The sequence below is a fragment of the Poeciliopsis prolifica genome, unplaced genomic scaffold, assembly GCF_027474105.1.
Source record: "Poeciliopsis prolifica strain line A6 unplaced genomic scaffold, Auburn_PproV2 SCAFFOLD003, whole genome shotgun sequence".
NCBI lineage: Eukaryota > Metazoa > Chordata > Actinopteri > Cyprinodontiformes > Poeciliidae > Poeciliopsis > Poeciliopsis prolifica.
In genome coordinates this window covers 6668140-6686805 of record NW_026562378.1, presented here as the reverse complement: position 1 = coordinate 6686805, position 18666 = coordinate 6668140, and the positions used below count along the sequence as shown (strand labels likewise).

Sequence of the window (18666 nt, the reverse complement as noted above, 5' to 3'; positions counted from 1 at the left end):
CTCCTGAAGTACTGTCTGCAGCAGAAGTTCATGCCTTTTAAATAAGATTTGGTTTCGAATCCTCAAAACATTTCTGGTGATTAAATTTATTTTTTTTTTATTTTCTTCTGTTCAGCTTTCCAATATGACCCTCTGCCCCCAAAATCTTTAGTTTCTGCAACATGCATAACTCGTGTCGGTACCCTTTCCTCCAGAAAGGGTACCGACAATGACAGAATCCTGTCATTGTGTGAGTCTTGTGTAATTTGATTTTGAGAAACTGGTTAGCTGCTAGTCAGTCATCAAAATTTAGTGGAACTAAACTCTTGAAATGTCTTCAAAGTATCTATGTGAATTATACTTTTTAACTGTACCTAAAACATTTTCTATGACCGAACATTCCTCTTGCTAGTTTAATTAACCAAACCCAGCAGGAGAAAGTTCTGCAAACTTTCGAACTGGAGTCATTTGTAAACCCAGATTTGTGCAGATGTTTTAGGAATGCAAACTTAGTGATGGGGAGTTTGTAGCTTCCATGTTTTGATATACGAGTAACAATGCCTGAATATTTTCATCGTTAAAATTGCTTTCAGTCCAGTTTTACTTTTGTTAGAAAGCAAACTGAGTGATTGCTCTTTTTTTTGGGTGGGGCTGTCTTGAAATCCATCAGCACACTGAACATTAGATATCTCATCAATGACATCCTTTATCCTTGTTTATTTACCCAAGCTGCCTGATAAAACTAAGGGATTTAATGGCTCCGTCGATTTGAAAAACCTTGTGAATGTGTATTGGCACAATCCGTATCCCAAGGAGAGGAAACAAACGATTATCTCACATTTACAGCACCTATCGTTGACATTTAACCCAGTGAGTACTGATGACTCTGTTTACACCGCTCTTATTAAAAACGCTGACAGGAGTTGTCACTCTAAACGCAGTAGTAAGCACAGTGAAAGGTGCACAGTAGACAAATGTTTATCATTGCAGCATAAATTTCCACCCCAGTCTAAATTTTACAATGCTCTGTGATAAGATGTCCGTGGAATCAAAACTGTCTTTCAACATGATTGCTGCTCTGTGTGCTGTATACCTGATACATCATTTTCATTTAGTCTAGAGTTTTATTATACTCATGCACAATTTAAGACTCTGATCTCTGATCTGTAATTGTGGAAGGAAATGCATTTAAAGGATGATTAATTAGCTTGGGATTTTTTTTTTTTTTTTTTTTTGCCAAATTGTGGATTTTTGAAATAAGAGGATAATGTAAAAGTCTTAGTATCTACACAGATTCCTGCTGTCAAAACTGTCAACAAATGCAGCTGTAAGCTTTAGAAATACTCAAACAACTTTAACTTCATCACAGGATTCAGCCCAGAGGGCTTTCACTAGCTGCTGTAATAAATATTAAAATACAGGCAAGAATTACAAGAACGGTAAAAATTTCCCATGTTTTACATTCAAACTTATTTCAGTTCAACCAAGGAATTTGTCACTGAAGACAAACGAGACACACATCTACTGCAATATTAAAATAAAATTGTAATATTGATAAATTGTCTTTCCTTACATTTTATTAAACTATAGGATTGTAATTTTAAGCTCCCTTCGAACAGATTCAAATCAGGACTCTGGCAAAAACAGCGTTTGACTGAAGTGGTGCTGCACTGATTATTGAGACTAATATTTAATGCACAACATGCCTCACGGAAGTATGCTGGAAAACTTTTTATTTATTTATTTATTTTTTGTGCATTGTGTAGTTTGAATCACAAATTTCTGCAGGGAAAATGAGGATAGGGAATAATTTATTACTTGTTTATCTTTGCAGGGTTGCAGGTTGGTGCCTGACTCTGGAGGTACAGCCTGGACACAGGCAGTAGCAAGACAACAGTGAACTGGTGATAAATAACAATTAGAAATCAGTACAGAAAAAAATGAGTGGGAGGGGGAGATACGTTTCCAAAACAGAACTGTTGAAATGTCCCAAAAATCCTAAATTATGATCCTTTTACTTGGCGCTTGTCAGTAACAGATTCATGTTCTCTAACGAAACAAACCTTTTGATACCAAACGGAAACACACGATTGCCTTTCTTCTTTTTTATCCTTTAGCGCAGCTCTTTGTTGCTCAAGGTGGAAAGCAGCTACAAGTTTACCAAAAGGGTTGTTCTATTTATCTTAATAATATTTTTGCACAGTTTGCTGCCAGAGGAGACCCAGTAAATCAACCTGAGGCAGCACAGCGTGTGAGCATCAATATCGGGTGGTCAAACCCGGATGTTCCCATGGTTCTCTGAAATAAAAGAGCTTGCTCCAACTGCATTCTAGAGAAATCAAATTATAGTTAAAAGTAATAATTTATCATTTTAAGAAGGGGTTGAATTAAGCCGTTACGTTTGCACTGCAACTATTAATCAGGATTTAGACAATGGTCTGTGCTTATTAAACGGTTTTTAACCCCTCAGTTATTTTTCATATGTAGCAGTAGCCTGCATTGTGTTAACAAAGGGAAATGATTGACTTAAATGTTGCATAGGTGGGCTCCCTTAGCTGCACTCTGGTTACAGCGTGTCTCCAGTCACATTGGCTTCAAATCCAGAGTCAGTAAATTAAGTTAGCCTGCTCGTTCTCATGTGATAATGCTGCCTTCTTAATTAGATGCCTACTGTGGTTTTTGTTTGGGGTTTTCTACGGGACAGGGAGAGTCCAGGCTGCAGAAGGTAATCTTCCATTTTTGTGGTTTATACCTTTTTTTTTGATATATTATCTTTTATTCAAATCTAGTTTTGTTCCACAGTCAACGAGTCTGTTGTCGAATGGCTTCGTTGGAGCGCCAGAGTTTGTCCTACAATTCACTAAAACTTTGTTTCTAGTGAATTGTCAGAGGTGCCCTGACCCTACAAGGTAAGTCAATGTTTAACTCCTTTTGTTTGACTAGACGGCTGCAGAAAGTAATGATGTCTGCTATTAAAGACCTCAGTGTCGGCTGTCTTAGAACAAAAACACTGAGGCAGGCACAGTTAGTCTGTCGAATGTTTGCTTATTCTTGTGGGAAAACTGCAAACAGGACTTTTTAAAAACAAACAAAAAACCCCCCCAAAACATTCATATTCTTCTTCCCACAGATTCTCTGTCTCTTGGCTGCTTGTCTGATGGAAGTAGATGACCGTCCCTCAGTAAATTTTGCAGTTGCAGGTCTTCTGTAGTTCTATCAAGCTGTTTTTTCCTTCCGCTAAGCAATTTTACGTTACTTCTACTCATCTTAGATTCTTTGAAATACTTTGAAATTTGATGTAGCGTGACAAAATGTGAAGGAACTTTAAGGATGGGAATATTTCCCCAACGCCATGTATAAAAAGAAGCAGAATTGGATCGTGTGAGCCGCCTTTTCGCTCAAAGTCTTGCCCTCACACTGAGTGTAACCCAAGACTGGTGTTACCTCGACTCCAGAGACGGCCCAGAGGAGCTGCATTTCATTACAGACCTCTTGACAAGTCAGACAACGACGACGACTCAGAGCCTCACTCTACAGACAGTGCATGATACTGACCGTTCTCTCTCCTGCTGTGTTCACAGTGGAGAACTGTGGTTCACGTTTGGCTGTGTGTCAGAGAACCTAATCTTTGCGAGACAGACGGAAAAGAAAGAAGCCATTGATCAGAGAAATGTTGCCAGAGGAGAAAGTTTTTTTTGGCTCTTCTGCTAAACTCAAGCAGACGGATCGTTCTGCTGATTTTCTAACATGTTTCGGTGTGCAGGTTGTCTTGACATGTAAGCCTTTGGTTGTTTCTTCGCTCCGACCTGCAAGCCATCACTCCTGGGGTCTTGTCTGGACTTTGGCCGGTTGTGTAAATGAAGAGGCTGTTCTTTGGGCTCCTGATGTAGTGACTGATCTGACTTTATTATTTGTGCAGGCTAAACAGGAGCCTTTATATTAGCTTGGCATTTGTTCGATCATCCTTTAATTTCTCACTGTTTTTTTTTTTCTCTTCTGTGACAAAATGTTCTTGGCACATGTTTTGCAAGGTAAGGGAACGTGGATGTTTGCACTAGGGCTTAATTACAGTGACTCTTGATTCAGCTATTGTTCTTATATCCAACCTCAGTGTTTACATGCATCAAAGAGAATTTATCATGGTTTCTTTTTTCAAGTCTGAGTTTCTGACAAAGGAGAAACATTGCTTTAGTATCACTTGCAAGCAAAATGCAAAATGTGCACAAACTTTTACCCTGTTTTTATCCTTACCCAGTGTCTATAGACTTTAATTTACCAAGTTTTTGAAAAAAGATTTGGTGTCAAAAGGGTGAAAAAAAATCTTTCTGTAGCCACTTTTAGCCTGCCACATGGATGCATTTGACCTAAAGCCAGATTATTGTTATGCTGGTCTGCTTATCTTCTTTGCGAAGAAGTCTGTCCCTGGTGAGACTGATAAGTAGCTGGACAGCAACATGTCACACACAGAAAATAAAGTACTTTCTGGATAGTGGCTTTATAACTGACAGGGCATTAAGTTTCTTCTTTTGGAGAGGTTGCCTGCTCCAGGGCTCATATGCTAATAATATTTTGCAAGGGCACTGATTGTTGTTTGATTGGTGTTTTGATTATTTTATTCTAGTTTAATCATTTAGTATTCTTTAGTTTCTTTCTTTTGTCGATTCAGTACTTCCTTAGTGGTTCTAGTTTATTATGTTTGTTTCTTGTGTCTGGTTATTCTTTGCTTCTCTAGTTCAAATGTGTTTCCTAGATTTGGTTATTTTTAGTGTAAGATTTATTTCCTAATTCCTTGTGTGCTCTCCCTCGCCCCCTGTGTCATTTCTCTCTCTCTCACACCTGCAACCCATTAGCTCATCAGCCCAGGTCTTTTGTTCCAGCGTTCACCCTCACAGTATTTAAACTGAGAAAATAACAGGCTTGTCCTGTTATTTTCTCTGGGATTTATGGTTTTTGTTCTGCTCTGGCTCCCTGTGTTCCCTGTGGGGGTTTTTTTCCCTGAAGGTTTGTAAAAAGTGTGGTGTGCATTTGTTTTCACTACGCTTTTTAAGAACCACAATTCACTGCAATTCTAATTTCTGTAAATGTTTTGAGTCGCTCAGAAAAACAAACTTTCTGTAAACTTGATTATAAATGACTTTGATCGTTCTTGACTAACAGCAAACACAGTAGAAAATAAACCTCATAAGATCAAAACAAGTGTAACTTTTTTTTTTATCTCAGAAAACATAAAAGAAATAAACCAAATTAAAGAACTAACAACCAGGAACATCTCTACAATTTTATTCACATAGGTCCGAACAACGTGAGTAGATGTGTCCAATGTATTTTTTTAATGATTAAAAGTCAGCATACACCAATGATTTTTAAAATGTAACATCTTATGAAAACCCCACCATTTATCCTTGAATTTAATTTCATGTGAACACTTATTCACATCGTGGTGTTTGTTATACCAGATGGGATAGAGATTTGTTCATGGACGTTAAACTGATGGAAATGCTGCTTTTAGTTTTGCATGCAGCTGTCCTGACTGTGATTACGACCCAACAAAATGGGACGGACATTCCTTGGGTTAATAATTTCTCAGTGCTATCATGGTTTTATGTAATGTGAGGGCAGTTCTGTGAGTTGTTGCTCTCAGTCTGTTCACAGGTAAATATACGCGCTACACCTCCTTGTGTCTCTAATTTGTACAGAAAACCCAGCGGATCTCAACTCTTACAGCTTCTTTCCTGGGCTGGGAACTTTATGTAGAGGTGATCCAGTTTGGTAAATTGTTTATTTATCTCCTGTTGCCTTGTTCTGTCTCATGTTGTGTGATTTTTGTGTGGCAGTAAATTAATCGCTCCATGCATTTGCATACTCCTGCATGTTTCTGCTCACACTTAGTGTTACACAAGCTGAGAGCGACTTTGAATCACTCGCTGTCATTTGTTTACTCCATCAGTCAATGCGGGAGCCCTTTCATTTGCAAGTATTTTGATTGGATGTAGACTCAGTCAATGGACCCCTGGAGAGGAGAAAAAAAACATCACTTACTCTGTCTTGAAAGAGAGTGAAAAGGTGGCCTTTAGAAATGTAGATGTAGAGAAATTAGGTTTCCTGCAGCTGTGCTTCCAACAAGTTGGAAGGATGTTTTTTTTTTTTTTTAAAGAGTTGATTAAAGAGATTTCATAGTATTACATTTGCAGTTTAAGTAATGGTGAGAATAGTACTTTCTCAAATTAGTACATCTTTAAAGAGACTGAAACTCGCCTGCAATGCTGCATTGATATAGATGCATCTTGAATAATTCTGTACAGTAGTCTACATTTTTATTTAAAGGAAAGACTGCAGCTCTAATCTAAAGTTTGGATCAATTTGACATGGACATAAAAAACATTCATTTGAGTTTTCCTTTTAAATATTTTTTCAATTTGTTTGCAAACTCTTTCATCAAAAATAACTCCAGGACTGTGCTGATGGCTTAATGTATGGTATCTTTTGGACTTGCTTTGGGACCGGATCCAGACATTAGAGTGGTGGTATTTATTGATATTTGAGTTTGTACGTGTAATTTTGGTCCTCTGTAGATTTAAGAAAACCCATTTTAAATTAGACCTTGTTTGCCCAACCACTGAAGTTGCCTGTTAAATCATTCATCAGAAACAAAAACAACGGCTCCAGTAATATAGCACAAGCCCAATGTAAAAACTGCATAAAGTCCATGATGACTGCATGTAAACTAGTTAGAATGTGGAATAGTAGGTTTTAGCTAAAAAAAAATAAATCATCAGGTTAATATAAAACATTAAAATCATGTAAAGGAAATTTATCACTTTGCTCTTGTGTTTCAAGCACATGGATTTTCTTTCCAACAGCATCATGATGACGGTGTGATTACTGGGTTAGGGAGAATGCTAAGGTCAATACTCCTGACTTTTGATGGCCAGTGGTTTTCTCTTCATGTTAAACAAACATTAGTCAATTGACGTATGTTACACACTTGTTTCAGCATTTTACTTACGGCTGGTATTCTTGAAATGAAGGCGAGTCTTACATTATGAACATAGTTTTTTTTTTTTTTTTAAATCAAACAATTCAAACATATTGCTGCTCGTGTATCATGAGCTTTTAACTGCTCTGCTGTGTAGTAGAAGGTCCTGGTCATGGCTGAAGTTCAAAGTCTCACTTGTTATGTAATATAATTTCATAAGGGAAGTGAATGAGTGTGTCTAAATACAATTTGATACACAAGAGGATTCCAGGAATAACAAGTGACTCCTAAATGTAGATTTTAAGGAGTGTTTTGTATTAATTTTCTCTGCAACAAGTATAAGAAATAAATTGGCTGTCACAAACTGAGGCAATAACTGCTGCCAAATGCAGAGGCATTTCAATAACTTAGTTTAATCAAAAAGTTAAATTAAGATTGAATCACTTACAGTTGATGAGAACTCCACCTTCTCTTTTTTTGAAGGTTACAGTATTACAAACACTAATAAAAAATAATTTACTGTAGATATGCTTTGCTTTGATCTACTGCAGGGGTCTCCAACCTGCAACTCTGGAGCCGCATGTCTCTCTTTTACTTCCTACAATGGTTCTTAATGGCAAAAGTTGAAAAGAACCAGTTAATACTTTTAAATACAAATATTAACAAATACGAGTTTCTAACCATTTTCTATTATTTTCTGCAACATTTGCTCTAAATTTCCACAAAGAATGGCACTGAAAATGCCAGTAATAAGTTTTGAGATTTGTTTTCTTTATCATTAAGTTGGAATATATGCGTCTTCTTTTTTAGGATGTATAAGTTACAGATCCCTGGTCTACACATTTATGTAGAAGACTTTTGACTTGACAGATGTTCAGAAGACAGTTACTGACGCCATCAACAAACAGAATAAGCCTCAAATTGCAATTCCCTAACAATACTGCTTTTTACAATAGTTGTTTTCAAGTATTATTGATTAAAAATTGAGTGGAAGAACAAAGGTGCAAGAAAATGATGTTCTTTACATTCTTTACATCAAACTTATTTCCATTTTGGGCCAAATCAAGATCATGAATGTTCTTAAAGGGCCAGCTGTGCCAGAATGTATTGATAAAAGCCTTTAACAAAACTGTTGGAATATAAATAAATTCTTCAAATTGAATAATATTCAGTGCCTAAAGAATGTTGTGATGTTTTTGTGATAAAAATCAAAGCATTTGTGGTACTAATTTAGAAATGTTCATCATTATGGTTTATAACTTGACATCAAGTAAATCTTAAGGAGCTGTTTAGTAGAAGTAAGAAAAGTCAAAAGTCACTTGGATCCAAAAATCTGCAATAAACTCACAATTATGTATTAGTGCAAAAAAGGTGTAGCGATTCATTGGTTTTGTGTGAATTTCCATGACAATTCGCAAGAAATGGGAAGCAGTAAATAGATAAAAACTGCTTTGATTTGATTGATAAAATGACATTGAAGCATGCCCTTCATCTTTACAGTTCTTTTTATGTGTCACATTAGAGTTTAGAAGGCCAGATAAAAAGCTATGGCGGGCTGGATTTGGCCCCTGGGCCTTCAGTTTGACACATATGCTTTAGATGGTTATAAATCAAAGCCCCCAAAACTTTTGAGAAGATCTTCAAAGTGCTGACAGCAGCAGGACTTTGTTCTTCAAAAGCCACACACAACACATCCAGGAAATGAGCTGCGACTGTCTTGTGTGAATCTGACCTGAAAGTCAGAAATGTCTTATCTGGATTGAAGACACAGCAAATTGGAGTCTTGCTCAATTGTCCAAAGTTTTGAATTTAATTTGGAAATCAAAGTTAGAGTGTGGATGGATCAAAGAGGCACAGAAATGAAGTTGAAGTTAAGGTCCAGTGGGAAGTTTTCACACTCATTGGTGATTTGAGGAACCATTGCGTCTTCTTCTGGTCTTTGTTTGCTATGTAGAATGAAATCGAGTGTCAACACTGAAAATTTTAGGGGTCTTCACGGTGAAGGGGATTCCGATTTTAATTCTGCAGCTAGACTTTTTCATCTGTGCACATTAACAAAGGTACCTGTTTAATTGTTGTGGTATCACTGAGCTTGATTGATCAGCTACCAGGGCCTTTGAGAAATCTGTGGAGTATTGTGAAGAGAAAGATGGGATGCGTCCAACTCAATGCAAACAAGCTGAAGGCTACCATCATAGCAACCTGGGTTTTAAGACCTCTGCAGAGCAAGAGACCAATGCTACTACACTCTGATGCAGTAAAACACAACCAAGTAGTCAACCCTTTTTCTGAACCTATGTTCCATGAGAGCAGCATTTATGTATTATATAAAGTTTTACTTAAATGAATGTTTAAAATATCTTACTCTGTGCATACTGAGTCTGTGTAATATGCTAATTTTATTCTTGGAATTAAATTAAAGAAAGAAATAGCCTTTTGCCAACATAGTTAATCACTGAGATCAACTCATAAATTGGAGACAAGCCAGCTTCCATTGTTCGGCGTTGGAGTGTTGTTGCACTTACATCCACTAGGAGGCAGAGTCACTCTGGTATCCGATGCGCTGGACATCTGTGGATTTTCCATACTGTGTTGCTGACAAAATCTTTAATTTTCTCTCATTTGAAGGTTGGAAACAGGCAGTGATTCATGCTGCAGTCTGATTGGGTTTTATATCTTATTTGAATCTCATTAAAACTTTACACAGAGGGCACTAACACACGATTTCATAATCCTGAGCCGCTTTCAGCAAGCTTCTGCACACACAGTCACTTCCTTTGCAGCAGATGTTTCCATCAGCAGCTTGCATAAAAAAATAAAAAAATCTTACTTCCCCAAATGTTGTGAAATGACCCCAGCGCCCCTGTGGCTGTCCCCTCGCAGCGACGTTTCTCATATGATGTATTGTGACCTTCTCGTTTTAGGTTGCTGGAACTCCATCATAGACAAGCAGGACAGCCAGGCTGACCACAAAATGAACGATTCACAAAAAAACCCTGAAAAGGTGAGCTTGATACAGGTGGAAGTTTTTTTTTTTTTTTTTTTTTTTTTTTGAGGAACGGCAAATGACCTGAAATGTTTTTTTTTTTTTTTTTTTTCCAAAGAATTATGTTCCACTTATTGATAGACTCCCAAGCATGGCACCTATATAGCGCTATGTAGGTCACTGTTGCTGCTTGTTATCTTTCAAGTGTGTCACCAACCTACTCTGACATGGTCTGTGTGTAATGTTTGTACATTTCTGCATTTGTACTTCACTTTTGTTACTTTGGACCCAAATTTGTGCCCCAATTTTGCTCTTTATAAATTGAACAGCATTTGCCCCACAATTGACTTGTGTTAATGTTCACAAATGAGATTATATTGTTGTTATGGTAAAACGCATTTCTGCTTCAGGCGAATGAAATCACACATCCAGGAGACCTGCTTATTATTCTCTTTATGACCATCTGTGTTTGTTCATTAATACTGTTGCTATTCATTAAGGCTCTCTTCATCTTAGCCTCCAAAACTTGTGACATCTGTAAGTATTAAAGCTTTGATCAAGGAGCATATCCTGCACTTTTTCATCAACAACTTCAATCCAGTTGCTCATAAATTCCTTCGAGGACGTTGCTGAGTGGAGCTGTTAAGCTGCATTGGATCTGAAAAGTCGACACACCCTGTTGAAATGTTAGGATTTTTGTAGCTTAAAAAGATGAGACCAAGATAAATAATTTCAGAAGTTTGATGTGTTATTCTATCCGTCCATCCAACGGATTCAAGGCAACTTTATTTATCATCTCCAGACACCAAAGGCAAAGAGAAGGCATTTCTTGAAACAGTTAAATGTCAAGCTTCAAAAGCATCGAATAAAAGTACAAAATATTAAATAAAGTATTTTAAATGCCCATTTTAATTCAAAATCTAACTTTCAATCTCACATTAGCTAATTGTTCAGTTGTCAGATTGTTTGATTGCTGTAATCAAAGGTGTTTTAAGTCTTGATTTAGAGGGACTTCTCTGTACATCTCAGATTTTAAGGGCGTTTGTTTCAGAGATGAGGTCTATCAAAACTTAATGCCACTTCACCTTGTTTAATTTCAGTCCTGAAGTTTCTGAAGGTTTCAGTTCTAGGCCACTGACTGGTTTATAGGCCTTTGTAGTGAACTGATTTCATCCATTTACCGGATGAACTTGTTGTTCAGGGTCATGTCTGTAGTTGGTATTGTGTAATGACATTAAAATCCAATGTACTGTCTAACACCAAAACTTACCTATAGTAGAAAATGGCCCCTTCACATGAAAAGAGTTATTTTTTTCCAATTTAAAGAGAGAGTACAAGCGAAGCGGGCATCACAAATTCTGACAGCCATGAAATAAATTGAAACTAATTCAATATCTGTTAAAAAAATATCCAGTTACATTTAGTTTACATGAATTGTTAAGGTCAGACATTATTAATGCAAAAAACCCACGTCTTACTCACCTAGTGAATAACAATGTACTGGAGCAAAAGACCAAATTTCTCTGCATTTTTAATGTAATATGCTACGATTGCAGTAAAATATAAATTTATTTGAAGGCTTTATTCAAATCTTAAACAAACACCCATAAATATGGAGTGCGCTTCACTTCCACCGGATTAAATTAGGTTTATTTTTCCGAAAGACTGCTATCAGAAGCCAGCCCACTGAAAAGCTACATCGTTGTTGTGAAGAAGGATAATGTTTTTTTTAAAAACACCCAAGCACAAAAAGCAAGACAAATGAGTTACAACTCAAAGGTCATTTTGCTGACCTCAGTAAACGCAATTCCAAACTGGGATGAACCCAATGAGAAGGCGAAGCAGTTAACAAGGAGAGCATCAAGGGGGAAACAACACGGACACAGGCAGTGAGGGTAGCAGGGAGGTCGATAGAGCGCCTGATAAACAGTTAATAGAGCCAATGAATAAATACACTGAGCGGAGTAACATAACCACTGACTGGTGAAGTGAATAACAGTTCACTCTCTTCTCATCCCACCTGTTTGAAGGTGACATATATTAGGCAGAAAGTTGATATCATGTCATCGAAGTGTTAGATTCAGGGATAATAGGCAGGATTTAAGAGGGTTTAACAAACTGGGTCATCCACCTGGTGGATGTCTAAAGAAGAAACTGTGAACTGATGAAAGGGTCAGGGACGGGGATCAAGGCTATTTCATATGAGGAGTGAGGAGAACTACTGAAGTTGAAATTGCTGCTGAACTTATTGCCAGGTCTGCTGGAGAAGTGTCAGAAAACACACTGGAGAATAGTTTGCTGTGTCTGTGAGTGTATAAAGCTGGACCAGTCAGACTCACACTGGTCATAATGTTATGCCTTATCAGAGTGTATGGTGTATGAGGATAAAATGCAATAAAATATGCACAACATATGATACATTATTCTTATTTAAAAATTCAGGTTTGATTAAGTAGGTATTCAATATTTTAAATGTTACTTTACGTGGGCTATTTAAAGACTTCAAGTTAAAATATAAGTAGTTTTGATGTCTAACTGGCCATAAGCCATCATTTATTCCATGTGTGCATGAGCTCTTCGGTTTACTTTATTTTCAGTGTCCAACAGTACATAGTGTATGTCATTGTGTTGTTTTCTTTGCAGTGTGCACACATTTCCCACATCTCTAATTACCATACTTCATTCTAGCAGGCTCAGTTTCACCTCCCCTTTGGTCTGTCTGTGCAGAATTCAGACCCTCTTTAAAATTGCTAAGAACTCAATGACCTTGTAATTACACAGTTGGTGCAGCATTCTAATAAACACTGCCATGAATTATAGGACTGAAAGTTAAACTCAGAGCATTTCTGAGACAAATAGAAACAATGAGATATATAAATAGACATATATATATATATATATATATATATATATATATATTATATATATATTATATATATATATATATATATATATATATATATATATATATATATATATAAGAATCTGGTGAGCAATTTAGACAGTTTGTGACCTTTGAAACAAAACAGTGCAAAAATGCTATAAAATCAGCTTTACTCAAAACCTACCCTCTCCACAGTACTGAATATCTGCACAGCGACCCCATGTGTAAGGGATTGTTCGAGGAACTAACAATGTGGAATCCCACATTGCAGTGGTAATAAGTGGGTGAAGAATGGCCTGTATTGGCAGTAATCACAGCCACAGCAGCTGTTCATCTTAAGTAACACGATCCACAGTGAGTTTCTCGGTCAGTCTTGCTCTAAAAAACATATAATTTCTTCTGCCACTGAGTCTCACAATGCAAATAGAAATTTCTGATTCAAGTCATATGGCTGAAAGGAAAATTGCATACCATCCATTTAAATTTCTGACCTCCTGATGGAAAATGGTCAGATCAAACTGTAAACAAGAACTCATGTATGGAAATACTGAAATTGTTTCTTGGAATATTAATTTTTATTGTGGCATTGAGAAAAGAGCATGATGGTATGCAGCTGTACGACCATTTAGGATTTTAAGAAAATTACACTCGTAGATCTCTCATTCACTCCGTTTTGTTTCTTTAAAATCTTTTTTCAAATGTGTGTATGACTTAAACAATGTGGACAACATTTTGGTACCCTAAAAAGCCCACTACAGAACATATATAGATTTTTTTTCCAAAAACTAAACAATGACTGTCAGGCATTTCTTATGAATTGTAGTTCAACTGAATAGTTTTTGTTGTTGTTGTTTTTTAAAAAACGAATGAAACAGGCCTGAACAAAAATAACTTTATATTTAGTTGCGAAAACGTTTTGGATTACCTCACTGTAATCCATTTTCTGTAGCTGATCTTCTGCAGCTATCCACAGACATTTTGGCCCAGTCCTCATGGGCTCCAGTTGTCTCAGGTTGCTTTCTCCAAATGGCATGCTTCACCTCCTTCTTCAGTAACCTCAGTTTTGTCTCATATGTCAAAACGACATTCTCCCAGAAGCTTTTTGGCTTGTAACTATGAATTGTGGCCAGTCAAGGTCCGATCCTTTTCTCCTTGGATGTCTTCCATGAAGTTCGGTTTGGCTTAATGACGACAGATGGTGCGATCTGGCACTGATGTACCTTAACCTTGACATTTACCGTTACTTTTTTGGACGTTGTTTTCGGGTCTTTGGTTGACGCTCACATTATCTTTCTCTTGATTTGTCATCAATTTACATACATTTTTTCCTGCGGTCACAACCAGGAAGGTTGTGTCCTTCCACATCACCAAACAGCATACTGATGACTTGTCAACTTTTAAATAGACTGACTGGCTGATTGTAAGCTTGAATCAGACTTTTGGTGACATTGTTTAATATTTTTTAAATTTTTGTCCAGGTCTGTTTCATTTGTTTTTTTGTTTGTTTTTTTAGATGATTCTGTTGAACCACATTTCAAAGCAATGTCTGCTTTTCATTCGTTAATGCTCAATACATTTTTATTTATTGCCTTTGTCAGTTCAAGTTGGTTCAATCACCATTGTGTTCTTTTCGGTCATTAAAAGAGAGGTACCAATAGGTTGTGTGCAGTGTTGTTCCATGTGTGTACAGGAACAATACAGCACACTTTTTCATTTTATCAAAAATATCAAACTTATGGGAAGAGTAATAACAGCGAGACGGTGGACGGTTCTGATGCTGTTAGTTCCTCCTAAAAACACACACAGAATATGTCTAACTTTAACTCTAACCCTACCAGCACCTATATCAAACTTCAAAGGGTTATATTTTTGTCAATTTCACCATTTTATTTAAGGTATAACACTTTTCAGAAGAAGTTCCTGGAAGATTTAAAACATTTAAATATCCCTCAAACCTTTTCGAGCCATAACTATTAGCCATAACTAACACATCAGTGTTAAACTATGAGTCACGATGCTCATTATTACTCCTCACCATCTTCACAGTCGTGCTTCCTAAATGCCATTCTTGCATTCTGAATATGTGATAATGTAAATGCATCATGAATCTACTCAGTACATTCATATTCTCCAGAGCAACATGGCCTAATGATGCTGTGACATTTCTTTCTGCTCCCTCCATTAGGAGAAACATTATAATTTTGACTTCCTTAGTGCTTTGGTTGTTTGAGTGGCTATACATTTTTATCTTTGGACGGTTTATAACTTTTAACATTAAAATGTCATCTGTTCCAACATGTCGAGGAGTGTGGGACAATATTCTGATTTCCTGCATTGCATATTGAGAGGTTTTGGTGAGCTATAATGTCCAGGATTTCAAGTGTGTCTAAAATGAGAGTTCATTCACTTCTGAAACTGAAACATGAGTCACCTAACATCACATCTTGTTCACAGCACAGGTTCATAGCATTAGTAGAGTTCATGTTCAGGTGGTTTTTACAGAGGCTTTCAAAGGCATTTATTTTTCTTGATGCTTAATCATGTCATCACTTGATTACTACAAACTTCAGTTGATTGTACAGGTGATAAAGTAACACAAATAACTTAGCACATTTAAATTGAGCCCCATTAGTCATTAGTTTGTAGAAAATCCTTTTACTCCAATGTCAGTTCTTTTGGTTTAGCAAACACAAGTCAGTGTTTTGCATGTGAGCCAAAGACATAGTTTTAAGCACAAATTCTTATTTGTGTTTCGACTTCTCAAGGCCATTGATTGCACAGTTATTTTTTTTTATTTTTCTTTTAGGGATTTCAGTGTGTTTGACTAGCATGAGAATCTGAATTTCGTCCCTTCTGCCTTGTCTCTTAGAAGCAACCTCTCACAACCTGCCTGTTCAGCGCAGCCTTCTTCGGGGCACTGGGCTCATCTTTTCTTTACGGCTATAACCTCTCTGTGGTCAATGCACCTGCTTCGGTGAGTAAAGTTAAACTATTAGCTTGCCTTTGGATAACCCATTGTTATCGGAAGGCAGCGTTAATTTATCTTGTTTTCTCATTTCTTATTTTGTTAGCACAGCCAGAAATCAATAAATGTTAATCTAGATGTGGCTTTAGATTCAGAGTCAGGTGTTACTGACACTTCAGCTGAATGAAGATTAATATGGTGCTGAAAAAAATAGAACTTGAATGTACATTACACTCGCCCATAAAAAACTTAGCCAAAACACAAAACATGCTGAATACCATTTATGATGCACAGCTAAACAGAAGGGAGCCGCATTGATGAATTGATGAAATTTCACCCCATATGTCTAAAGATTATTGCTTACTCAGTGACAGTTCTGGTGAAAACTATCATAGATAATGGTAACAAATATCAATGCAGTTACCATTATCTGCATCGATATTGGTATAAATATCAATACCAATATCGATATCTCAAAATGGGACTTTATAAATGGGAAAAGTCCCATTTTGATGCTCCAAAATGGGACTTTTCCCATATTTTTGATCAAGACTTTTAAAAAGACCTTTATTATGACATTTGGCAGAGTTGAAATATTCATTTATCCTGCAGCTGATGCAGGTCGATAGATCGTTACACCATGTCTCAATACAATTTATAACCCCGAAGCTCTAATGACAGACTATTTAGTTGCACATCAGCGGCTTTCAGATGATGATCGCTTATGTGAATGACTTTTTTTTGCTCCAGCAGAATTTAGCAAGTTTTTAAAATAAACAACGAATTCATAATATGTTACCACCATTAGAATATTGAACGCAATTCATTCTTTTGGAATAGAAGATGTGAGTAACTTTGCGCTGAGCTTCTGTCTGCAGCCAGTGATATGTTGTTCAGTTCGTTGTGAGACTGTCTCTCCTCTGGAAACATAAACAATAGATAGGAACAGTATAATCTATCTTGATTAACTCAGCCCTCAAAGCTGAGTCAGACTGAGAAAAGAGCACGATAAGAGTTAAAGACGAGCACGGTCCACCTAATTAGTACAAAATAGGTCATAAACGCACATGTTTTTTCAGTAAGTGAGCACACATGGCAGTCTTTGAAACAGTGTATCAGAAGGTTAATCCCAGATGTCAAAACTGTTAAACGAATAACACTCCAAAGATGAATTTCCTTATTTACCTGAAACCAACTTTTTCAATTTAAGGCAGGTACCTTTCATGCTTCCACTTTTGAATATATATTTAGAAATTGCTTAGAGTGGAAAGATATTTGCATAGTCTTTTTTATTTTTGGTGAATTCAATTTTCAGGAGCTTTTTTGTTCCAGTCCAAGAAATAGAAACAAACCTTGCATTTTCAGAGGTTAGACTTTCTAATTTAGCCTGGTGTTTGTTCAAAGGTAATTAGATTCCCCACAGGTCATTTAATTAGTATTCAGAGATTACAGCCATCGGCTCTTTGGTTGCCCACACAGACAAAGGCAACGCTGTGCATAACTCAAAATTACTTTCTTTTTTTCCCCACGCCTTCTAGAAGCACATGAGTGTGTGAACCCTTGGTTGTGGCTTTTCAGTCTGTTATAACTGCAGAACTACAGCCAGAACTACAGCATGCAGTCTCACTTATTAGTGAAGGCGGTAGCTTAAAATGTAATCATTTTTCTGTACTGGTTATTGTGATACTGGTCGTGACACTATACAAGGCTCATAATATCAACTACAAAAAATACATATACATGCATGGCTTTTGTCTGTAAAGAGAAAAGAAGTGGTGCTAAAACTGACTTGAATTATCTTCTATCTCTCATATGCATTGATTATGATTGTTTAATAATTGTTGGTGATTTCAACATACATCGTGATGACCATACATCATGATGTATGTGTGACCATACATACGTCATATGAATGATGTCTCATACATATTTAGGCGTTTGTTTCGCCATACTGTACATCTGCTGATTTAGAAGTGGTGCTTTTAACCTCTACCATCTCTTCAATGGAGCCTAAAATGAACCGTGTGTTCATTGAAGAGTGATGTTCACTTAATTAGATCTTATCTGGATAGGATGATTAAACTACATATTATCATACTCAGTGTGATTGATGGATTCAACATAGTAATGAAGGGGGCTGTGGAGATTGAGTTAGAAAAAGGAAGTAAGCCCATACAGAGCCTGATTATTAAAAGTTTAATCTGGAGAATCAGCGCTGTGACGTTATGTGGTGTTCTCAGGGTTTGTATCACCCTCCATTTGCTCCTGGTGTTAATATCAAACTTGTGGCTTCTACCAAATCAAAATAGTTTGATAGTTCCCTGTGCTTTCATTCTGTCCTCTGCAGCACTTTGATGAATTGCTCAAAAATCCCATCGGCACATAAAAGAGATGAAAGAGTTGAGTGAGACCAACTACATACTTTGTTAACATGACAACACAAAGTCGAAGTTTGGCAAAAGTTAGAAAAATGGACTGAAACTTGGGAGAGATATACCCAGAATATTAAAAACAACAGTTTTTTTTTTTTTTTTTACATTGGTGAGGGTTTCTGACGAATCTGCATAATTATTTACAAAATGACTTTTGTAAATAATGAGACAAATGGGAAAAGGGAAAACAAGTCCAAAGCATAACAATATAACTGAGAAAAAAAGGCTATTTGTCAAAAATACAAAGCACTGCTGGGACGGGCGCTTATTTAGTGGAAACCGATAATCTGATTAAGAATACAGAGAAAGGTAGCAAAACATGCAATCATTGTCAAAACATTTGATGGCTCCACAAATACATTCTGCGAAGCTTTGTTGGCTTTTGATTTTTTTGGTAAAAGTCGACACATTTTCAGATAAAGTAGACTGAGCAGATGCATATGA

At 36.7% G+C, this 18666-nt stretch overlaps 1 protein-coding gene across 4 annotated transcripts in view; it reads left to right on the top strand.

The window, feature by feature from the left end:
- Positions 1-2650: 2650 nt before the first annotated feature.
- Positions 2651-18666, top strand: part of slc2a9l2 (solute carrier family 2 member 9, like 2) — a 98484-nt gene continuing 82468 nt past the window's right edge. Inside the window, exons 1-4 of one of the 4 annotated variants that reach the window (XM_055026965.1) lie at positions 2651-2704; positions 2782-2888; positions 9880-9959; positions 15695-15799. In XM_055026965.1, the coding sequence (XP_054882940.1) occupies positions 9930-9959; positions 15695-15799 (135 nt within the window). In that variant the 5' untranslated portion in view covers positions 2651-2704; positions 2782-2888; positions 9880-9929. The other 3 variants (XM_055026966.1, XM_055026964.1, XM_055026967.1) reach the window with 3 other exon arrangements.